The 21,379-nt window shown below is 36.9% G+C and overlaps 1 protein-coding gene across 1 annotated transcript in view; it reads left to right on the top strand.

Moving 5' to 3' along the window:
* Positions 1 to 20,809, top strand: part of LOC112137606 (noelin-2) — a gene marked incomplete at its 5' end in the record, with an annotated part of 46,602 nt that extends 25,793 nt beyond the window's left edge. Inside the window, 4 exon segments of the mRNA XM_024260019.1 lie at positions 2,462 to 2,568; positions 15,996 to 16,172; positions 16,852 to 17,025; positions 20,035 to 20,809. Of these exon segments, the coding sequence (XP_024115787.1) occupies positions 2,462 to 2,568; positions 15,996 to 16,172; positions 16,852 to 17,025; positions 20,035 to 20,355 (779 nt within the window). The 3' untranslated portion in view covers positions 20,356 to 20,809.
* Positions 20,810 to 21,379: the final 570 nt, after the last annotated feature.

The following is a 21,379-nucleotide window of genomic DNA, read 5'->3' on the forward strand; positions in this document are numbered from 1 at the left end:
TGCCTAGTTTCCATATATTTTCCAGAGGCGCAGACACCCTAATATATATTTAATGCAACCAAAACTTACAGCTTAAAAAAAAACAGAAGACTGCCGAGAAACTAATGTGTGACGAATGTTTCTCTACATTGTCAACCCAAGCACTCCTCTAGAGGAAGTATTAGATGATTTTACGCAAATATTTTTTTACTGGCAGCACAAATAAATAAAAAAAGATTAAATGCTGTTAAAAAATAATTTGAATTAAAATGACAAAAAAAAAACTATTTTTGTACTATAAGTTTACGTATAAAAAAAACTGCTGTAAGCATTATAGAACCTATATAATGTAAAATAAACTTTTTTAAACTTTCAAATTTATTATGTTTTATACCTATGAATTAAACAATTTTAAGGTTTTTAATCATGAGGGGTTTGTTCAAAATCCACACCTTTCACTGAAAGCGGGCTTGGGAGACGCTGTCAATCAAACATTTGAGGTGTGGCCAGCAGGCATCACATACTCTCACTGAGCCATCTGATTGGTCAGTTTACAACTTGAATAACTCCAGATAAAGAAAATATATTGTGCAAAAAATGTAGGATTAACAAGAAAATCATTCAAAAATGGTAGCAGAGCAAGAATGGTTGTACTGGCAAATATAATGACTGAGTAATAACTGTTAATTTATCTGTGGGATTTTGGCTTCTTTAAGCCAGCAGGTACTTCCTGTATGGAACGCGAGGGGGGAGGGGTTACTCTGTCCAGTTCCTATATACAGTCAATGCTTTAGAGTTACTGTGAACACACTAAGTCAGTCCGACTGACTGATGGACTTATGTCTGACTCTTTTGTCTCCCACAATGTGCCTTATTGTACCCTTAGTGTACTTTACAGTCCAATGCACCTTACAGAGCAAGAAATGCAGTAGATTGTGCTAAAAAATATATAAAAGAAAAGGTTTTTAGTGACAAAAAGAGTTTATTACTGACAGGAGAAAAAGTGTCAGGATTGCTTTGTCCTTTAAGTGTCTATCTTACTAGGATGATGAGCAGATTGCCGTGAAAAAAGAAGAACCAAAGGACTCTTCAAAGACCAGATCATCCAAATGTCACAGGATGACATCCTGCAACATCTACAAAACAGGACTACAAACCACAACTGTGGTGATTTTCAAGGAGAGCCAGGCCAAAGTTTGCAATAGATCACACACATTTACCAAATATTCTTAGAGACAAATATTTAACTTTGACTAATGCAAAGTCCTCCAGTGCTCAGGAGGGTACTTACTGGCTTTTGGACAAACTTGTTCAGAAATCAATGTATTGGTCGAATAAAAAAAAGTAAAAATAGGATTTATTTTTTTAATGCAACAAAAAATGTTACTCACGTGATTAAATGAAGAATAATGAAGCATTGCTAAATATGTCTTGCTGCCAGGATTTCAAAAGCACACTGAAATCATACTTGTAGCCTCCTGGGGGTGCTCTGATCAATATACTGTACATGTGAAGCAAACACAAAGAGAGCTCAAAATCTTTAACTGAGGGTTAAATTAGTCATATTCTAAGACTGAAACCATAAAACTTCATTCCGACCATGGAATTTAATCAAAAAATTAGTGGGAAAAACATTTAAAAAGAGCTTCTCAAGTTTTTCTGGAATATTAAAATCTAGCACTATAAGAAACTCAGAAACTGGCCGTCTTGGTTGGTTGTCATGGGGATGGCCTTGAAGGGAGATTCGCTGCCTGGACATTGGCCTCCCTGCTCTGTCAGAGCTGTGCCCACTCTACATATCTTGTCTTGTGATTTGCATTTTGTTTTTCCAACAGAATGTTCTTGTTTATGATTTTCAATGCCAAAAATGATCTTATAGAAGGGAAACTTGGTCTTAAAAATAATTAACAAATAAATAAACTTGCAAATAGAGAAAAGGGTTTTGAAGCAGGAACATTTTTGGATGGTTATGCACACATTAAGACCCCATTTTGCAGGAAGAATAATCTTTTTGAGATATTGAAATCAATTATAACTTACTTGGATCCAAGCCGACCAAAGATCATTTGAAATTCTCAGTAAAGCAAAAAAAAAAAAGTCTTCCTGGAATTACTTTTTATCACGTCTACTTACTTTTGCAGATATTTGCAATACAATGCATTAAATTAATTATATAGCACCTTTGAAAAATCAAGAAAGTTTTATTCAATTTATCACAGGCAAGTTCGGGGAGAAGGCTTGTGGAATAACCTTGCTGACCTGCACCTTTTTTTTATCCTTTATCGCAATTTTGCATGGAAGATTTTATGAAATATGGGTATGCTGAGTTATGTCTGGAAGTGGAAGATTGCTGCTCATAAATTAGCTGGCTAAGCATCGCTGACAGTAAACATTAATCACTCCAGCACTGAAGCTTCATCTCCATTATCTTCTCCTTATTCCTGCTTGATGTATAAACCTGTTTCTTTGAATCTGTTAATAGGTTGTGGTCGTCTGACTGCAGTTAGCAACCCAATTACCGTGAGAGCCTCGGGGTCCCGCTTTGGCTCCTGGATGACTGACGCCATGATTCCCAGCTCCGACAGCAGGGTAGGTGTGCAGTGGCTCTGTGCTTTTTATATCCACCTTCGCCAGGATCATTCAGGGTTAAGGCTTTAAGGACAAAGGTCGACAGTTCATCCTAAATTTAGGGTTGACATTTTTAATTGGGGCCACTAAATAAAAAAACAAGAAGATCAGGTTGAGGATGATTCTCAAATATTCCCCTGAACTATTTATGATGTAAGGATATAAAGCAGCTGAACTCAGCCATACACCAATGTTTAAAGAGCAAGTTTGACGGGTGATTTATTCAGTTTGAGTTAATTAAGGTCACATTTTTAGGAAACTCCTCCACAAACCGACTTTTTTTTTTTTTGACATAGAGTCATTTGTATTTGTTTACATCATGAGGAGGTGCTGTAAGCAGGTTGCTACGTTCCCTCTACTCCCTGGTGTATTTTTCCTCTCTATGTCAGCCTTATTCCTGAAAAGACTTTTGCGCTTTCGATCTCAAGCTTCACTGTTTCCTTTGCATACACATGAGCACATGTACAACATGGATGCACAACTATACACTCTCTACAGGGACCGAATATTAAGCTAGTTGTCAAGGCGACTGTCTTCCAGTTGCCAGGTGTGATTTATATTGCCATGGTGACCCTTGCCTGTTTCCCTATTAGAGCTTCTCCACAGTGATGAAAAGCAGCTACACAGAGCTGCTACCCCAGTTATCGTCAAAAGTTTCCCGGTTATTTCCATGAGTGGTACAGTTTGGAGCTGTGGGTTTAGTGTCTTTTGCAGACCTGGTGTGCATTTCTTCTATTTTTGTCTTTCCAACTTGTCATTTGCAAGAAGTGATGGCAAGATGTGCTCTTTCTGTACCTGGATTACAAAGTTTAAATTTAAAAAAAGACACGAAAACTTTTATTTTGTGTTTTTCCTAGCTTGTTTCTGAGCATTTTTATGTTTACTCTTTGTGTTTTTTGTGTATCCTGCTTCATTTACTTTCCATTCTGCAAAGGCACAGATTTTTTTTTTCACCGTATTTTTCAGTGTGCTAAGAAACTGCAAAATCAATGACAATTTGTCTGATGTACAATTATTAATAATAGGTTTAGCTGTGAATCCGTGAATAGGTTTCTACTCTGTGTATGCCTGGGTGTTCTGGATCAATGTTTTTTAGTTAGAGAGCTGGAAACTGGACACATTCATTCAATCCCATCCAAAAGATTTAGTGCATGATCTTGATGTGGTATGAACTACAGAATGTGTGCGCTGCATTTCTGCTCTTAAAGGAGTAGCAGTGAAGTTTGTGGAGTGAAGCTGACAGTGACATTTTCCTGGAGATTGTTAAAACCTAAAACATTTCTTTTAGTAGACTCCCTCAATGCTCATTCTTTTTGCAGGAGCCCCAGAAGGGATGTAGCAGTGGGATGTCACTCTAACCTGATGTTATGTTAATGATCTTGGTTGGACACTTGGAAGAAATGTCTGATGGGTATGATCCTGTTAAAAGCAGAGCTTGAATTCATCAACGTACAATGCTCTCGAGATGGATTGTAAAGTGTGGAGGGAAGTGGGAATGGACTTCTGCTGGGTCAGATGGGTCATCCTTTGTGGTTTCTTGTGGAATGCAACCCAGTTTTATAAATGTGCTGCAACAAAATCAGTATAATAAAATAAAAACTTATGAATTATGTAAAAAAAAGTGTTGCGCCAAAACCTCAACTGGGTTAAATCATAGAAAATCTACCCTTTGACTTGTGTTTAACCTGTTTTCCTCACTCTCTTCCCTTTAGTATTATCCCATAAATCTCCTTTATTAAACAAAATAATAATAAAACAAAACGTCAAAGCTATCCTTACAGCTGCAGCTGCAGTAATATGGGCGGCATTTCTTGTGAGGACAGTACCGACAGCAGGAACACACCTGGAAAACAGGGTGGATGGATTTAGCCTGGGGAGGGATGGATGTGAGGTTCAGGGAGCTGTCAAAACCAATGATGGCTCTACCATGTGTCCCCCACAGTAATGCCGGGTCTGAAAGGGTGCTTAGCATAGTGAGAGAGATTATTGTTACAGATAAAGGATGTCATTAGACAACAGCACTTTTTGTGCTTTAGTGTCATATAAAATCAATTACTTAAGTCGATAGGGAATGCTGCAGAGCCACAAGAGTGAACAAGAGAAATTAAAGACAATGTGTAATGAAAATAAAATGTAAATGTGTAACTTATAGACACACAAATAAAATGTGTATAAATATAGGTTCTGTTTTCGTCATAGAATACAAATGTGTTATGTAGATGAATGTGCATAAATGCCGCTGTGTGACCATGTGTGAAACATTATATATCAGCAACAAAAGCTGTTTTTTTCTGTATTAGCCTGAAGAAAAAAGACCTGATTTTTATAATGGGTACACAGATGTTTGTTTACGCATAAGTGACCATAGCAACATCTTGTAATTAGTATGATTTTCATGAAACTAATTTATTCAACTCTTAGTAGCTAGGATGAAAAGTTGAGCTTTGTTTTAACGGCTTATAATCACACACGTTTTATGTTTTTAACCTTCCAGTATAAAGTATATTACTATCTTAATTGTGACGAAGATTTTATTATTGATTGATGAACTGGTTTCCTTTAAGCATTAAAAAAACAAGGCTTTGTAGAATTAGTAGATTTTGTAGATTTCATTAGATGTAGGGCTGCCACGATTATTTGACTAATCGACGACTAATCGACTATTAAAATAGTCGACAACTATTTTGGTCGTCGATTAGTCGTTTTTTGTTTGTTTTTTCCTTGTTTTGATCTTAAAACTACGGTTCGCGCCTTCTATTGCGGGGGTCTTCCATTCTCTTTGTCACACATGCGCAGTGGTGCTAATCCGACGTCACAGGAAGTTCTCGGTAGTCTCATAACAACACGCTCGCTCGAAAATATGGGAAGCATAAGGAGAATAAAAGAGGAAAAAGTGTCAAATGTAATTTCTGCTAGACAGAACTTGTGTTCCATGAGAGCACGATGGCGATAAATGATCACCTGAAGATGAAGCATGTCGTGACGGACTTTGATCACGCTGAACAGAGAGCTTCGTCTAGCTAAGCTAACATCGGCGCTAACTGTAACACAGCTAGCTCCGCCGCGGCTGTCATTACTGCACTGTTTGGAGATGAACCAGAAGATCTGCAGCAGATCCGTGTCTACGGCGCTTCTGTCTGCATAGTGAACGTTTCATAATCTCCGCTCTTCTAACCAAACGCCGCGAGGACGGCGCGGATAACGAGTTTACACTGGAAATGAACCGCTCGTCCGAGGCTTCATTCATATTCCGCGCCGCGATCACGTCGTTAAATTCGAAGAGCGGATTATGAAACGTTCACCGCGCAGACAGAGAGGCTGTGTGTCGGTACGGATCTGCAGCAGTTATGGAACGATTTAAAACTACGAGTCCCAGAAGTGAAGGAGCTCACCTAAAAGTCCAGAGCTAAATTTACAAGATTAGCATTACATTATCTGCATTAAGCTACAAGTAAATATAACCTAAAGTCACAAAACGACAACAAACAGCAAAACAACCACAACATTAAAGAAGTATCACAGATTTAAGGGTTCTCCCCCAAACTGAAAATATGAAGCATCAGTCTGCGCATGTGCAGTGGATGTAGGTAGTGAAAGAAGTACTGAAGTACATTCTAACATCTCCTGCTTTTCTCCCTTTTTTAAAAAATATAATTTTCTCCCTTTTTATTTATTTTCGTTGTTTCTATGGGCATCCTCAGGTTTTTTATGTATAGGAATATCTTGAGTTCAAAGATGTTATTAGTGTTTTGCTTTAATAAATGGACCTCAGTGAGCAAATATTTTGAGTGTGTTTATATCTGCAAATAGCTTTTAAAATACTTTGTACATGTTTTATTAAATATATGTTTTAAAGCTTTAAAAAAGAATTGCAGGGTTTTAAAGAGTTTTCTGTTGTTGATTCGGATTGCATTATTTGATTTAAGTCTTGTTTTAATACCAGAAACAAATGAAGGACAAAACCTGCATGATTCATTAAAAGATTAATAAACTATTGTCTTTATTTTAGATAGAATATAGCTTACAGACCTCAAGTTTAAGGATAATAATGGTTAAGATGAATGTTTTACATCTAGTCGCCGCACGAACCGATTAGTCGACTAATCGAAAAAAATAATCGGAGATTAGTCGACTATTGAAATAATCGTTTGTGGCAGCCCTAATTAGATGTCAGTAACATCTAATTAAGGTTTTGAATACAGGTTTAGTTCAAGTGCAGATTATTTATCAGATTCCATCAAGTATCACAAATTTCCCTGTAAAAAGTGTTTTTTAATATATCTAAATCCAAATGTCTTCTTTTCCCTATCTCTACATTTATCCATCCAAGCAGAGAGATATGGGAAAAATAGTGCACTATATAGTACGCTCACCATTTTGTAGTGCTGTCCGAATCTACAATTCCAAAATTGAGAGCCCTAGAATTACCCAGAAATCTTTGGGAAAAGCAAGTGTGCATAGATGTTCACTAATTGGTGAATATAGACCACAATGTGTCAAGTTTAAACATTTTTGTTGCAAAAAAAATGTGTTTGAAGGTAATTTTTTGGTAAACCATTAAAATGTTCACTTTTAAAAGACAGTGGAGTATGAATAAATGTCTTAATATGCTCATATTGATTAGATTTTGTATTTATTAGACATTTTGTGAAATCGCCGACGTCATTAAAAAATTTGCCTTTAAAAAAAAAGTAGAGAACATGGTGTCCAAATTGCATTTAAAATACAGTCCCCCACAATATACTGTAGTTTTTTTGTAGTTGGGGATTAGAGAAGGAATTCACACATAGCCAGTGTCTTCAAGTTCGGACATTACTACCGCTTGATGATGTCATCTGTAGCCATCTATGTTAGCGTGTGGCTGTTATTGCTCGGAAAATACATAACAGCATTGGTTTTATACATTTTAAAAGTCATGCTAAAACAAAAAGTCATTACTTACATTTAAATCTAAACTTTTGTGTTTCTGATCACACCCACGTGAAGAAATCAGTTTCTCCTTCTACGGCACAAGCGATTTTGTGCGATCCGTTTTATCCCCTACCTGGTCTGCAAAGGGCCTAACCTTGTTACTGTTGGCCGACGGCAAGTGTAACCCTAGAAGGTATATTTTATATTTTAAAATGTGGCTTTATCTCTTAATTGCTAACAATAACCTTATAAAAGTGGTCAGAAATCAGTGGTGGGTCCTCACAACTACACAAAGACGGGAACACATACACACACAACAAGCGTGTCAAAAAGAGTAAAGCCATTCCCAAAGATCCCTTCGTATCCATGACTACTGTGTCTGTGCTGGGTTCCTGTCTGACATTTATGAATTCTTCATCACCTCTTTATGGGGAGAAAGAGGAAAAACGTGTGTGGGGGGAGGAGGGGGGCTTCAGATTTTACTCACACACACACAGACATCTGTCACTGTAGAAGAGAACATCTGCTGAGGTGTGTACGGTTGGAGTCCCCCAATTTATGGAGACCTCTTCCAGGTTGAGAGTGACCGTGGGAGGAATGTAGGAAGAAGCACTTTGGTAGGTAAATATCAGCGATGAATCAAATGTAAACGTCAAAACAGAAAAGATTGGTAAAAAATCTAAGAATGGAGGCAATGAAGCTGCATTCACACTAAACGCAATTTGCATGTCAAATTTACATTGGACGCCTCTCTTTTAACGCGTGTCAAATTCAGTGCTTGATGCTTGTCCAAAATTGCGTTCATGAACCTGACGCGTATGGGAGGAACTATCATCAAAGGTTTTTAGCCTGATCGCTACATGGAAACTTTACCTGTATATTTCATTTAAAATGCATGGAAGACATGGATGATGTTGACAGATCAACATTATTTTGTGGAGCTCCACCAAGGCATTGTTGAGCAATTCTCCATGTCTTGGTTCATGAGATCATTCACAGACTCTCCCAATACGATTAGGTTCACACCTGTAAGAGCTGCGTCTGAATGATGGATGCTCTCAGCAGTACTTCTCTCTCATCAGATTGATGACTTTTATCCGAGGAATTAAAAACTGTAAATAAGAATAAAATTAGACAATCTTGTTATTGTTGTCTTGATGCAATGAAGAAAAATAAAACGAAATTCAGGAGTAGAACAGATCATTTTGTGCACCATGTTGGTGCCAAAGTTAAGTCTCTGTTTGCATAAATTGAGATTTTTAAACTCTTGACACAACCGTGTCACCCAGATCGCACTGCAGTGCCTAAATCGTGCTGTTGCCAGACTGACATGCTGCACTCAACGCTCAAATTGGACCTCTGATTACGTCTGTACATTAACTTAGCATTGAAACTCGATGCCTTTGACTCGCATATCACATTTGATGTGAAAGATAGAAGTGTGATAGACTTGTGAGGAAGTGAAAAAGACACAAACCACTAGATAGATTGACAAAAATTTCACAAGTAAACACCAAGTTTACTTTTGACGGTGTTTATTAATAATTCATTAAGGTCAAAAGAGGAATAAAATCCTGCATTTCAATTAATTGTGGGCTTTATTGTTGCAAAAATATAGTGAGGTAACTCTAAAACTGCCACTGATTTAAACAGACAGTTTGTCAGAAGTGAGGGGAAAAAACACAAGAGGCAAATACAGACGAGGCTGAGCACTGACTTTTACTTAAGGTACAATTCTACTTATCCAGACACAAAGGTCATCTACGCAGTGATGATGCAACACTTTAAATGCCCGTGAGCGTGCAGCCAGGAAAGAGTAAAGCTGCAGGTATGCAACCTAAGTATGGAGACAAAAAAAATCATCTTTTTGTGAACAAAAGCTGGGGACAAAATACAAACCTAGATCAGACTGAACTTTATATTCATGTGCTGCGCCGCAGCAATACTTTGGTCATTTTTTATGATCACAGAGCACAGACAGACACTTGATACTCTTGCTTACTGTAGAAAATAATTATTTTATTAGGTGTGTAGTTTTGGGCATCATTAAAAACTTATATATATATATATATATATATATATATATATATATATATATATATATATTGTTTAAATTGTGTTTTCCTTTGTAGAATGTTCTCACACAGTTGTGCACATAGCATGGAAGGAAGTTAACCAATCTCCCTAGTTGTAAAAAAAAAAAAATGTTTTTCTTTAAAAAACTTTATTGTTGTATTACCTGACACTAGGCGGTCGTCCAGTCTGTCTACCTTACCCCTTTGAAGGCGGCTGTTCCACCTCTGATTCACCTCTAATTCAACCTCTGAAAGGTGATCACAGACTCAATTAAATATTTCACCATTGCTAAATGGACCGTTTACAGAGAAAAGAAAGGCATAAAAAGAAGTACAAAGGCACAGACCTGTGAAAGGAGCTAGTGAGTGGCCCTTTGAGGATTGGCTCTTCCACAGTGGTCAGCAGGTGTTTGCTCCTAGAATCATAGTGCAATGGCTAATTGATCCAGATGGGAGCAATGGACAAGAACAACTTCATAATCTCCTCCAATGTATGAAGTGAGGAGCATTTCTAAACTGAGATCCAGGGGGTTTACCCTAGATAGGTTGTTAAATAGCCATTCTAAGAAGACAATTCAAGAAAACTTTTTTTTTTAACACGGTGGGCTCTTAGGTACTGTAGGTTGTCCTTCACAAGACTGAAGAAAAGGTTTGTACAGTGAAAAGCCCGGTGTCCAGTAGCAAAACATTGTGGACAACACTTTGCTGCTTGCTGAAACAACATGATGGAGGCAGTGTGATGGTATGGGGCAGTATTCCCTCCAAAGCAATCTCAGTTTAGGAAGATGCCACAGAGCTTCTGTAACCAAAGAGAATACCATACTTGTAAATAGTTCAGGACCAAACTCCAAATTCACTTTCTAACAGCAGCACATAACAGACACAAAATGTTTTATAGTTCACACTAGGAGTATCAAACATATTACAAACGGCTTGAAGTTTCTACCTCAATTTGCCAATCTACAGCCAGAACAACAAAAGCAACAAACCATATCTACTTCTGCTAGGCTTGAAAAAATACGTTTCTGCAAGGACTTCAGTGATAGTTGTAAAAAGTTGACGATAAATTCCCTCTGGAAGTAGAGAAATCTAGTGTTTCCACACAAAATATCCTTTTTATAAAGACTTTTCAAGAAACATGTTGAGAAATGTTATTTGAATCATTCAAGTTAAATATGTAATGTGTGAATTATTAGTAATTGTAATTTATTCTCTAATGAAGGTTTGGTGGTTTGGATATATGGTATTGCATGTTACTGTTTAGTGACATTGACTGTTTATGTCGTTTTAAGCCATTTTATTGCAAATGCTATTTAACTTATAATAAAAATGCCAAGAGGCTAAAGATTATTTTCTCCTTTAGTTTAGAGTTCATTGCTGGTGAAGCTGCAAAAGCTCAAAAAAGGAGAAAAAAAGCCAACAACAGTCAGGGAGAAGAACCTCAGAAACTCTGGTTAAAAACACAGCATGTGTGCACATTTATACTTTCTGAATTAACTTACTTTGTGCAATGCACCAACACAATTCCAAGATGATAAATCTCTCCTCCACCAAACTGTGAATATCAGATACTTCAGAATATGGAGGTGAAGAGGATCCGATGGAGTCATTCAATCCACCAAACATCAAATGAGAATCAAAGGCAGAATATGCTGTTTTGCATTGGCAGAGGAATGTGGCTAATTTTTTAATGGGTTCATTCCCCATACTTAACTCTACTGCTCATCTTTCATGAATATTTTTCTTACAAATGTGCCACAATACCAATGAGTAACAAACAGGCTTTCTAACCAACTTTATTTTCTTTAAATACAAGTTTATTGCTCTATTTATACACCTACAGGGCTCTAAATTAACTTGTTTCCGCCTGATTGCACCTGTGTGCTTAATTATTTTCTCAGTTGCACCTGCACAACATGTGGGTGTACCCACAATTTCAACCACATTGCATTTAACAGCAGTTTGACAGGATCACTTTCTGTCAATTTCCTGCTTCCGTAAAAGGACAGGGGACACACAGTGCATTTTGTCGCAGCATGAAATGGGTTTTATGCTTTGAGTTTTCTCTAAAAATGCACTAAAACCAGTCACAAATGCACTATTGCAATCCATCGTCTCCCAACAGTCTACAAAAAAAAAAAAAAAGTGCATCAGATTATGGGCTTCACTGTATCTGAGCCAGGAAAACTCTCTTCCACATCCACAGAGGATGTTATGATTACACCCCTGAACCACATAATGTTTTTACAGCATTCACTAAATTACCAACAAAGTTTTTTATTTTGGTTTAATCATTAGCCTTACGTTTTTTGTTTTTTTTTTTGTATTTAAAGTCTAAATCTTTGTTTTTCTCTGTTATCTTAGCTCCCTTTTTGCACCCAAATTTGCTTTAAAAGCAGTTTTTAAATGCAAAAAAATAAGTTGAATACAACATTTATTTGTTTATGAGCTCTCAGATGCTTTGTTCTCTTTGCTCTTCATTTTCAATCTTCTCTTTGTGCTGTAAAAAGACTGAAATGTCACCAAATATAAAATGACAGCACAATGCACTGTTTGTTAAATAATTAAAAGCTGTCTCTTTCTCAAATGACCTTGTTTGTTTGTGTAAAAACCAAAGAATGTTTGTGTGAGGGAGAAAAAAACAGGTTTGTTTTAAAAATGTTAGAATCCGTTAACAATGAATGGGAGTTCTGTTAAAAATGTCACCAAGCTTATATTTAAAACAGTTTTGTATGAAATTGATCGTCTCTATTTTATAAATGCTCAAAGGAAATGACCACAGTTACAAAATAAAAGCACTCGTATTGTCCTTATATGCAAAAAGCGGTCTCCCACTTGTGTAGCAGCACTTTTTCCTTGCTGTGTACTCGAGTAATGTCAGTTTTGCTTCATTTTCATCGCTCTCTGACTTACATTTTGGATTTTGCAATAACCACCAATGTTGCGAGTCGGTCTGTCTTTCAAAACAAAAACAAAAAAATTAGACCACAATGTATTGCTTGTGCTGTGGTGCAGATGGCAGGCATTCTGCCACGGAGCTCACACAGGACTTGCTTTGACAGCTTATAATGGTCTCAAATCAAAGAGACACTGCAGCGAGTAAAAATGTGTTCAATGGGACCAAGTCTGCTTCATTTTTGTATAGAATAAGCCTGAACCTTAACCCTAAATAATTATTTGTATCATATTTATAGCACGCATTGGTGAGTCCCCTATATTATTAGCATTGTGAAAAATGTCCTTAAAACCCCATTGTGTTTAACTTGATCGATGTTTTCTGCCCTGTAGATCATCCTCATTCCTCTAGGGGCAGTAGAGAGACTCCTGCTAATTTCAAAATGGCTGCCTCCATGAAATCTCAAAAACACTTTTGGTGGGAATTCAAGTTTTGCTAATTCTCAAAACTTTTTAGTGAGTATAACTCATCAATTGTTTAATTCTTTTTCTAAATGACTATTTTTTGAAAAAAAAAATAGTCTTTTTGTTGTTAATCAATTAATACAATTATACCGTAAAAATGTGTGGATCAAATTTGAGACAGCAGGGGAAAAAGTGTTTTCCTAAATACTCAAATCAACACATTTTTGCATCCTAACATTGCTGTGAGCAAAAACTTTACCAAATCATACAACGTATCATAATTGATACCATCTATATCTCTTTCAAAAATAATATTTGAAAAGTTATTTGAGGATTTGATCAAAGGGTTTAAAAACGGAATTAAAAAAAATAATGTTCTTCCAATTCTTTGATGTTGTAAGGTTAACAAAAAATGTGTCAATCTTTTTTGTAATATGCCCATTTTCTGATATCCATACTCCTTTTTACCTTCTTCTGACTGTAGCCTTTGCAAATGAAGCCCATAGACACCTACACCTATGGACCCTGACCAATCAGAGGAGTGCTGGCAGCTTTCACTCTCTCTGATTGGTTTAGCCCATGAAATGGGCTTAATTTATTTCTGTTCTTGAACCAAATTTCTGTGACTTTTAGAGTCACATAAATGTTCTTTTTCCATGAACAGCTGGGTGCGCTGGTGTAACCTGAGTTTGTTTTTTTTTTTTTTTTTGGTTCCACAATAAGAAATGAGTTCTTATGGAGCCCTGGTACACCAACGGCAGTAATGCTGTAATAATAAGAACTGGTTTTGTTTAGTCTTTTATATCAAAGTAAAAAGACTTTACAGCGAGTTCAACCAGCAGGGCTCATTTAAAAAAACATTCATTGTAACATTCATTGTAACATTCATTGAGCTTGTTCATGTGAAACTAATGCTGCAAAGGACTACAGCTGCCAAAAAAACAAAGGAAGCTCAATTACTGTAGCGCTTGCTAGAAAAAGAAAACAAAATACAAAGAGCTTCATTAGCGGTCAGACAGAATTAAAAAAATAAAATAAATAAAAAAAATAGTGAGGGTAAGTTTTTTTCTGTTTTTCATATCAAAATACATCATGAGTCGAACATAGATGTTAAAAGCCTACAGGATAACTACAATCAGATACATTAGATGCTTCTAGCATATAGAAGCAGCAATGTCTGGGGTTGTCCAGAATGTTTAGTTAAACTCATATCTTCATTATTTTTGGTTTGACAATAATCAATGTTAATGCTTTTAGTTTTTTCCCCCTTTTAGGAGAGGATTTAAGAATTATCTCCTGTAGTCTTATACGTACTTCTTCCAATGTGTTGCCGATTCAAGTACTAGTACCCGAGGAACAACTTTCCATTTGTGTTTTCTTCTTTCTGCTTTACCTCCTGTCTCTTTAATGTTGTCAAAGCTCATTTAGAATTCCCCTATTGTTTCTTCATCGTCCTCACTCACATGATGTCTCTCTGTTTGTTAGTCTTCTAATCTCCTTTGCCCTCACTCTCCTTCCTCCTTCAGCACACAGAAGGATTACATCTTTTCTCATTACCTTTGATTTAAATTTAGATCAGAACATTTAGCGACATTAGGAAAGACTTGATGTCACAATTCAATTTGACTTTATATAATGTCAAAAAAATCTAAGTACATAAGTATTTATATTTCTTGACATCAAGTAGTAGAATAGAATGGAATATCATTAGAGTCTGGTGAACTCATTGTCATGTTCAAGAAACTAGTCTGAGATGATTCCAGCTTTATGACATGTTATCCTGCTGGAAGTAGCATCAGAAGATGGTACTCTGTGGTCATAAAGGGATGGACATGGTCAGCAGCAGTACTCAGGTGGACTGTGGCGTTGTAACTATTCTCAGTTAGTACTAAGGGGTCTAAAGTGTGTAAAGAAAATATCCAACACACAATTACAACACCAAGCCGGGATGGATACATGCTTTCATGTTGTTGACACCAAATTCCAACACTGCCATCTGAATGTTGCTGCAGAAATCAAGACTCAGATAAGGCAATGTTTATCCAATCTTTTACTGTCCAGTTTTGGTGAGCCTGTGTGAATTGTAGCCTCAATTTCCTGTCGTATCTGGTGTGTTCTTCTACTGCTGTAGCCCATCTGCTTCAAGGTTGGATGTGTTCAGAGATGTTCTTAGACCCTAACTGTAACCAGTGTTTAACTTCCTGTTGTCTTTCCATCAGCTGGAACCAGTCTGGCCATTCTCCTCTGATTGCAATGCAAGGCATTTCTACCCACAAAACAGCTGTTCACTGGATATTTTCTCTTTTTCTGACTACTCTCTGGTTGTGGGTGAAAATCCTAATAGATCAGCATTTTCTGAAATTCTCAGACCAGCCCGTCTGGCACCAACAACCACACCACCTTCAGAGCCACTTCAATCACCTTTCTTCCCCATGCTGATGCTCGGTTTGAACTGCAGCAGATCGTCTTTACCATGTCCACATGCCTGAATACATTGAGTAGCAGCCATGTGATTCGCTGATTAGAAATTTGCACTAACGAGCAGTTGGCCAGATGTGTCTAATAAAGTGCCTGAGTGAGCGTAGTTGCACTGTAACAGACTTCAACAAAGGGCTTCTTAACCAATAAAAACCTAGAGCCATTTTTCCTTAAAAATAAAATTATGTGGAAAGTACTACAAAACATAAAACATTTCAGATATTTTACTGTGATGTCACTATGGAACTATGGGAATTATGGGTTAAGTCAAATACAAGTAAAAGACAGTTGAACATCATGAAAAGGGCAGGTTTAATGTCATGGTTGATTTAAGATGTAACATTAAACTTAAACTGTGAGATTAGCTACAAAGAGACTTTCATTTCTGCCTCTGTTTGTCTTTGAGCTGACGCTATTTTTGTTTTGTGCACAGAGTCTGAGTACACACTGTGATCACTTAATAAAACTGCTGTATTGCAGGAGCGACTATGACTCGTTCTTTTGAGATAAGGCAGAGGGGTAACACATATAAACCTCTTTCCTCACTGTTTGCTCTGTCATCAGGTCTGGTCGATGGATGGTTACTACAAGGGCAGACGTGTGCTAGAATACAGAACCATGGGCGACTTCACGAAGGGACAGAACTTTGTTCAGCACCTGTTGCCCCACCCCTGGGCGGGAACCGGTCATGTGGTTTACAATGGATCTCTGTATTACAACAAGCACCAGAGTAACATCCTGGTGAGTTACTGTATGAATCCTCTGAGGATATGTTCAGAAATAGAAATAAAGGGTGAATCATTTGCTAGATCAAGGTGCTTATATTAGTATTTAGAATTAAATTCATTTTCCAGAAAAAAAAAAACATTTTTAATTACCTTCAGATTGGACACTAAAACTATTATAATCAAAGACACAATAGATTTAACAAAGTAATTTGGTTTTACTATAAAAAGGAAACGATTGTGTTTAATCTGCTTATCTTATTATTGTTGTGTATTACATAGGGCACTTTTCCCTTCCAATTAAAATTGAAATCCTGATTTGGCTTAAGATCACTGAAACAAACACAAAAAACAAGGAGAACATTTATAATGATTGGAAAATTGCAGCATTTCTATTTAATAATTTAATAATTATGTTCCTCTGTTAACAGTCAGAATCTATGTAACTGTCTTTATCAGCATGCCTCCAGCGATTAAGACTGTGAGGGGCTTTTGGTGTTAACAGTCTTAATGTCAGTGTTTCTTGGCTGAACTTGGTAATTAAAAAAATTAGCATGTGAAATGCCAGGAAGCTCATTCAGACGTAATCCTGACATTATCACATCAGTGGACATCAGTGTCTGTCTGACAGGGGCTGTGACACCAGATGATCCAACGATCCGGTGCAGATGTGTTTTATGTGCTTGTCCTTGCAGGTTCAGTACAGCTTTCACTCTCGCAGCGTGCTGCTCCAGCGCAGCCTGAGCGGAGCCGGATACAACAACACCTTCCCTTACAGCTGGGGAGGATCCTCCGACATCGACCTCATGGTCGATGAGCTAGGACTCTGGGCTGTTTACACCTCCATCCCAAATGCTGGAAACATCATGGTACCGTTTCCTTTTATTAGTTTCTGCACACCTTTCTGAATCATTGTTCTTTACACTATATTTATTTTAGATGTACATATAGCTGTTTCTAAAAGATATGAAAACAGATTGTAGAATTGGCTTTTCACCGCATAACAAACCGTACGGTGGCCCTAAAGTGCAATTTACACCAACAAATTCATCAACGCAAATCATGTGGAAAATCACGACAATTTAAAAAGTAAAACTTATATATTTTAGAAATTAAAACAAAATAAAAAAAAAAAACATTTCGGAAAACAGAAAGGAAATTCAATAAGAAAGCACAAAAGGCAGGATCTATTGGCCATCAATGATTGGATGGTGATGCCCCGCAGCACTTCATTGCAAATAATTTTAGATTGAAATGATGGATAAACGTAATCTCACAATCAGTGGTTCCCATTTCTCATTTTATTTATTTTTTTAGCATTTCGTTTGATTACTGGAGATTCATTTGCTTTCCAAAATGTTTTTTTCTTTTTTATGGAAACCATAAAAAGTAGGTATGATGGAACATTGCTGATTTATGACATTTGTCCATTATGATATTACTTTAACCAAAAGTTCCTAGGCATGAAGTGATGCTGGATATGCTCCGTACTGAGAATAACACTTTTTTTAGACACTGAAGGCGCATTTAAAAAAATTCAAACGTCAAAAATCAAACGTAATTATCCAATCAGTGATGTTCCATAGTGTCTACTTTTTTTCTGTTTTCTCAATGTATTTTGTTTTTTTTTTACATTTCAATTTGATTTCTGGGAATTACTTTTGTTTTCCGAAATGTTTGATTTCTATTTTTCTTTATTTTTCTAGAATTGCATTTTGGTTTCTAAAATGTAATATTTTTATTTATTTATCCATCTATTTATTTGATTATTGTTTTTTTTTAATTCTCATTGTGATCTTTAAAATATTTTTGTTTTGAGGGATTTAATAATGAAATTTGGACACCAGGGCCACTGTAGTACCATGCCTTCAGGTATTTCATCCCCCCCAAAACATCACCTTGTTAATGTTGATGTTTATGAGAATGTTCACAATCCAGTCAGTGTATTTTAGTCAGTTTTCTGCCTCAATTTTTACAATTACAATTAATTGTTTAAAATATGTATTTAGACTAACTCTGGTTAGATTATCCTGATTAGGTAAGCCCAAAGTCCCATTCTCTTGGACCACTATCCCAGACGAGGGGTCTCTAGTCACATGCAAGATGGCACCAGAAAAAATCATCAGCCAGAAGCGGAAATTTCGCAACTTTAGGAAACCCTTTTATAAATGATATTTTAAAAACATTTTAGAACTATCAGCCTTTAAATGTGAATAAAGTGGAACTGTCTAGCAGTTTAGTGTGCAAGATGAGCTTTAAATGGGACAGAGAATGTTAATTGTTTTATTTCTTTTAAGTCAATATTAAAAAGTGTTCAAATTTACATAACTACACCCGTTTACAATGGAACCTTACATCTGGAGAAAAAGCTGGCGAAATACAAGTTTTTCTCTGTGAATCAGCTGATGATGTAAACAGTTACGATACGTCAAAGGGGAAAAAGGTTTGAAAACTTAAAATAGAGGTTTCCGGTCGAAAATGACTTTGGGCATAAATTATGCTTTTGTTGTGGCCGGCTCCCGCAGGAGGGACTTCCGGCTTTTAGACCACCATATTTTTTTTCTCTGTGTCCAGATTCTCTTGTCCCAGACAGCTATCATAAAGTGTTTAGAATTTTTTAATTACTTTGCGCTGGATATTTACTACTAATAGTGTTGTTGGCTTTTTCATTGTGTCCAGATCATTGTTAAATTCTATCCTTTTACAGATTTTACTTTCCATTCCTGTTGATCTGTCATGTTTGATTAGTGATTTAAAAAAAGATGTGATTAAAAAGAAACTGTTAATTTAGTTCATTTTCTACTCTAAGTGAAAATAATTGGCGATATTTAGAAGAGCGTCCTGGCAGGAGGTTACCAAGGAGAAAGTATTTAGTCACATTTCTTTTTTCAGTATTTTGACAACCCATCTAGATCTTAACAGCTTTTTTTAATTACAAAAAGGCATTTGGTTAAAACGAACTGCTACACAAATGTTCAAATATACTCTTTTATGCATTTTTTAGCCATAAAACACTTGTCTTTTTGATGTTGAAAGAAGAGATAGTAACAGTCTAAAAAAAAAATAAATAAAACCATCTTGTTGCACATTGACTCCTATTTTGAAAAAGATCAATTTCTGGGCCTATTTGGTTAAAGGAGCCTGAGTTAGTTTCCTTAAGAGGATCAGTGGTGTCATCTTCAGACCAGAACACTTTGGAAGACCATTACCCTGCAGCACGCCTCGGTTCACTCATCTTTCACATCCCGCACTGTTCTTTTCATTTTACAGACCATTTCACCTTTGGCTCCATCACTTTATTAGGATTTTCACCAGCAACATTCAGCATCTATTCCAGAAAATTGGATTTTCTTTCTATCCTTTGACTCTGTTTGGCGGGACATGCGATCCTATGAAGACTTTGTTCTTCAGGCTTGTTTGTGCTCTGATGTTTTGCGTGCAGGGTCTGCATTAATGTTTGATCTGTTATGACCTGATGCAATGAATGCATGCTCTTCTTCAACCAGGGAGGATGCAAGCTCCATGCAACACAGCTGAATGCACATTTTTTAATCTTACCTCATGTGTTGCTGCCCAAACTGTTAAAATTATGTAATTGAGACTCAACAAATCCTAACAAATCAAAAATATATAAAATAAATGACAATAAAACTATAAATCTCTGCTTTTAGTGTTTTGAATTCACATTTTTCACTGTGAGCCAACGTTTTATGCTGGAAAATAAAGAGTAAGTAGTGTGGGTGAAGGCAAAAGGTTTCTGCTCCAATTCTAAAACCACACTGAAAATGCAGAAATATCACCATGGCAACTCACCAACTTTTTGATGGCTATTAAAAATTTTCTAAAGAGACACGCTAATCCTCGCCCCCTGTCTCCAGGTGAGCCGTCTGGACCCTCGCTCGCTGGATGTCCTCCAGAGCTGGGACACGGGGTTTCCCAAGCGGAGCGCAGGGGAAGCTTTCATGATATGCGGCACCCTGTATGTCACAAACTCCCACCTTGCTGGAGCGAAGGTCCACTTTGCCTACCACACCAATACCTCCACCTATGAGTACACCGACATCCCCTTTCACAACCAGTACTCTCATATCAGCATGATGGACTACAACCCCCGGGAGAGAGCCCTGTACACCTGGAACAACGGCCACCAGGTGCTCTACAACGTCACGCTGTTTCATGTCATCCGCAGTGATGGCTAGAGTGACAAGAAAAATTAATGTTTGTTTTTTTAAGGAAAACTGAAAATTTTAATGCACACATAGCTGCAGATACTCACATAGACGATGAGATTTGCTGTCAAAAAGAAATGGAGTCAAATCACTGTTTGAATTTGAATGATTTCCAGGCTACAAGATCACGGCGAGCTGACAAGACGAACTGTATGACCATCAAACGGACTACTCAACCCCACTTCTGGACCAAGGGCAGAAGTCAAATTCACTTCAATATCCTTACATGTCAAGAAGTGATTTTCAAAGCAAAATGATTTTGGAGAAAAAAGACAAATATTCCGATTGTAAACAGATTTCCACCTCGCTTTAGAAGTTGAGCTGTGATGATGGCCTTGTTGAAGATTCCATGGGTTTGTGATGTGATCGTGGGCTTGTTTAGTCAGCATGATTGTTCATTCAATAAACTTTACTGTCAAATTTTGCCTGTGTGTTTATATATTTGCTTAAAGTGGTGTTCGTGAAGGGGAGAAATGGCAAGTTTTTCTTCTCCCAGCACGTCTCCATAAGTGAGGTGGAAGCTGAGATCAAACTTAACAAAATGAACATCTAAACCCACGCTGGGAGAGACAGCCCTCTCTGTACTAATCAGACATGCAGCTAGGATCAGATACTCTATTATGCATGAAGGTTTGGATGGGAGAGAAGAAGGTGTTTTCTGTACTGAAACTCAGTAAAAGCAAAACGACGATCCGACGTTTTCTGTAGAGCTCTCCTCTTTGTAAAAGCTCAATTCTGGTGTGTAAAAGGTTTTGCAAAAATGTACTGATGACAATTTGGCACAGTGGTGATTTAGTGCCTGAGTGTGTGCTGTCCTTTTCTGAGCCTGTAAGTGTTACTTATGTAATTATTTATTTATTTTTTTTAAGAAGACCATACTGCTCTTTTTTATTCCCAACTTCCTGAGTATCTTGAATCTTTATGCTGAACTTCAGACTGGTCAACTTTTACTAACACAAAGTAAAATTGCATGCATACAAACTGTCTCATTGTT

The sequence above is a fragment of the Oryzias melastigma genome, linkage group LG1, assembly GCF_002922805.2.
Source record: "Oryzias melastigma strain HK-1 linkage group LG1, ASM292280v2, whole genome shotgun sequence".
NCBI lineage: Eukaryota > Metazoa > Chordata > Actinopteri > Beloniformes > Adrianichthyidae > Oryzias > Oryzias melastigma.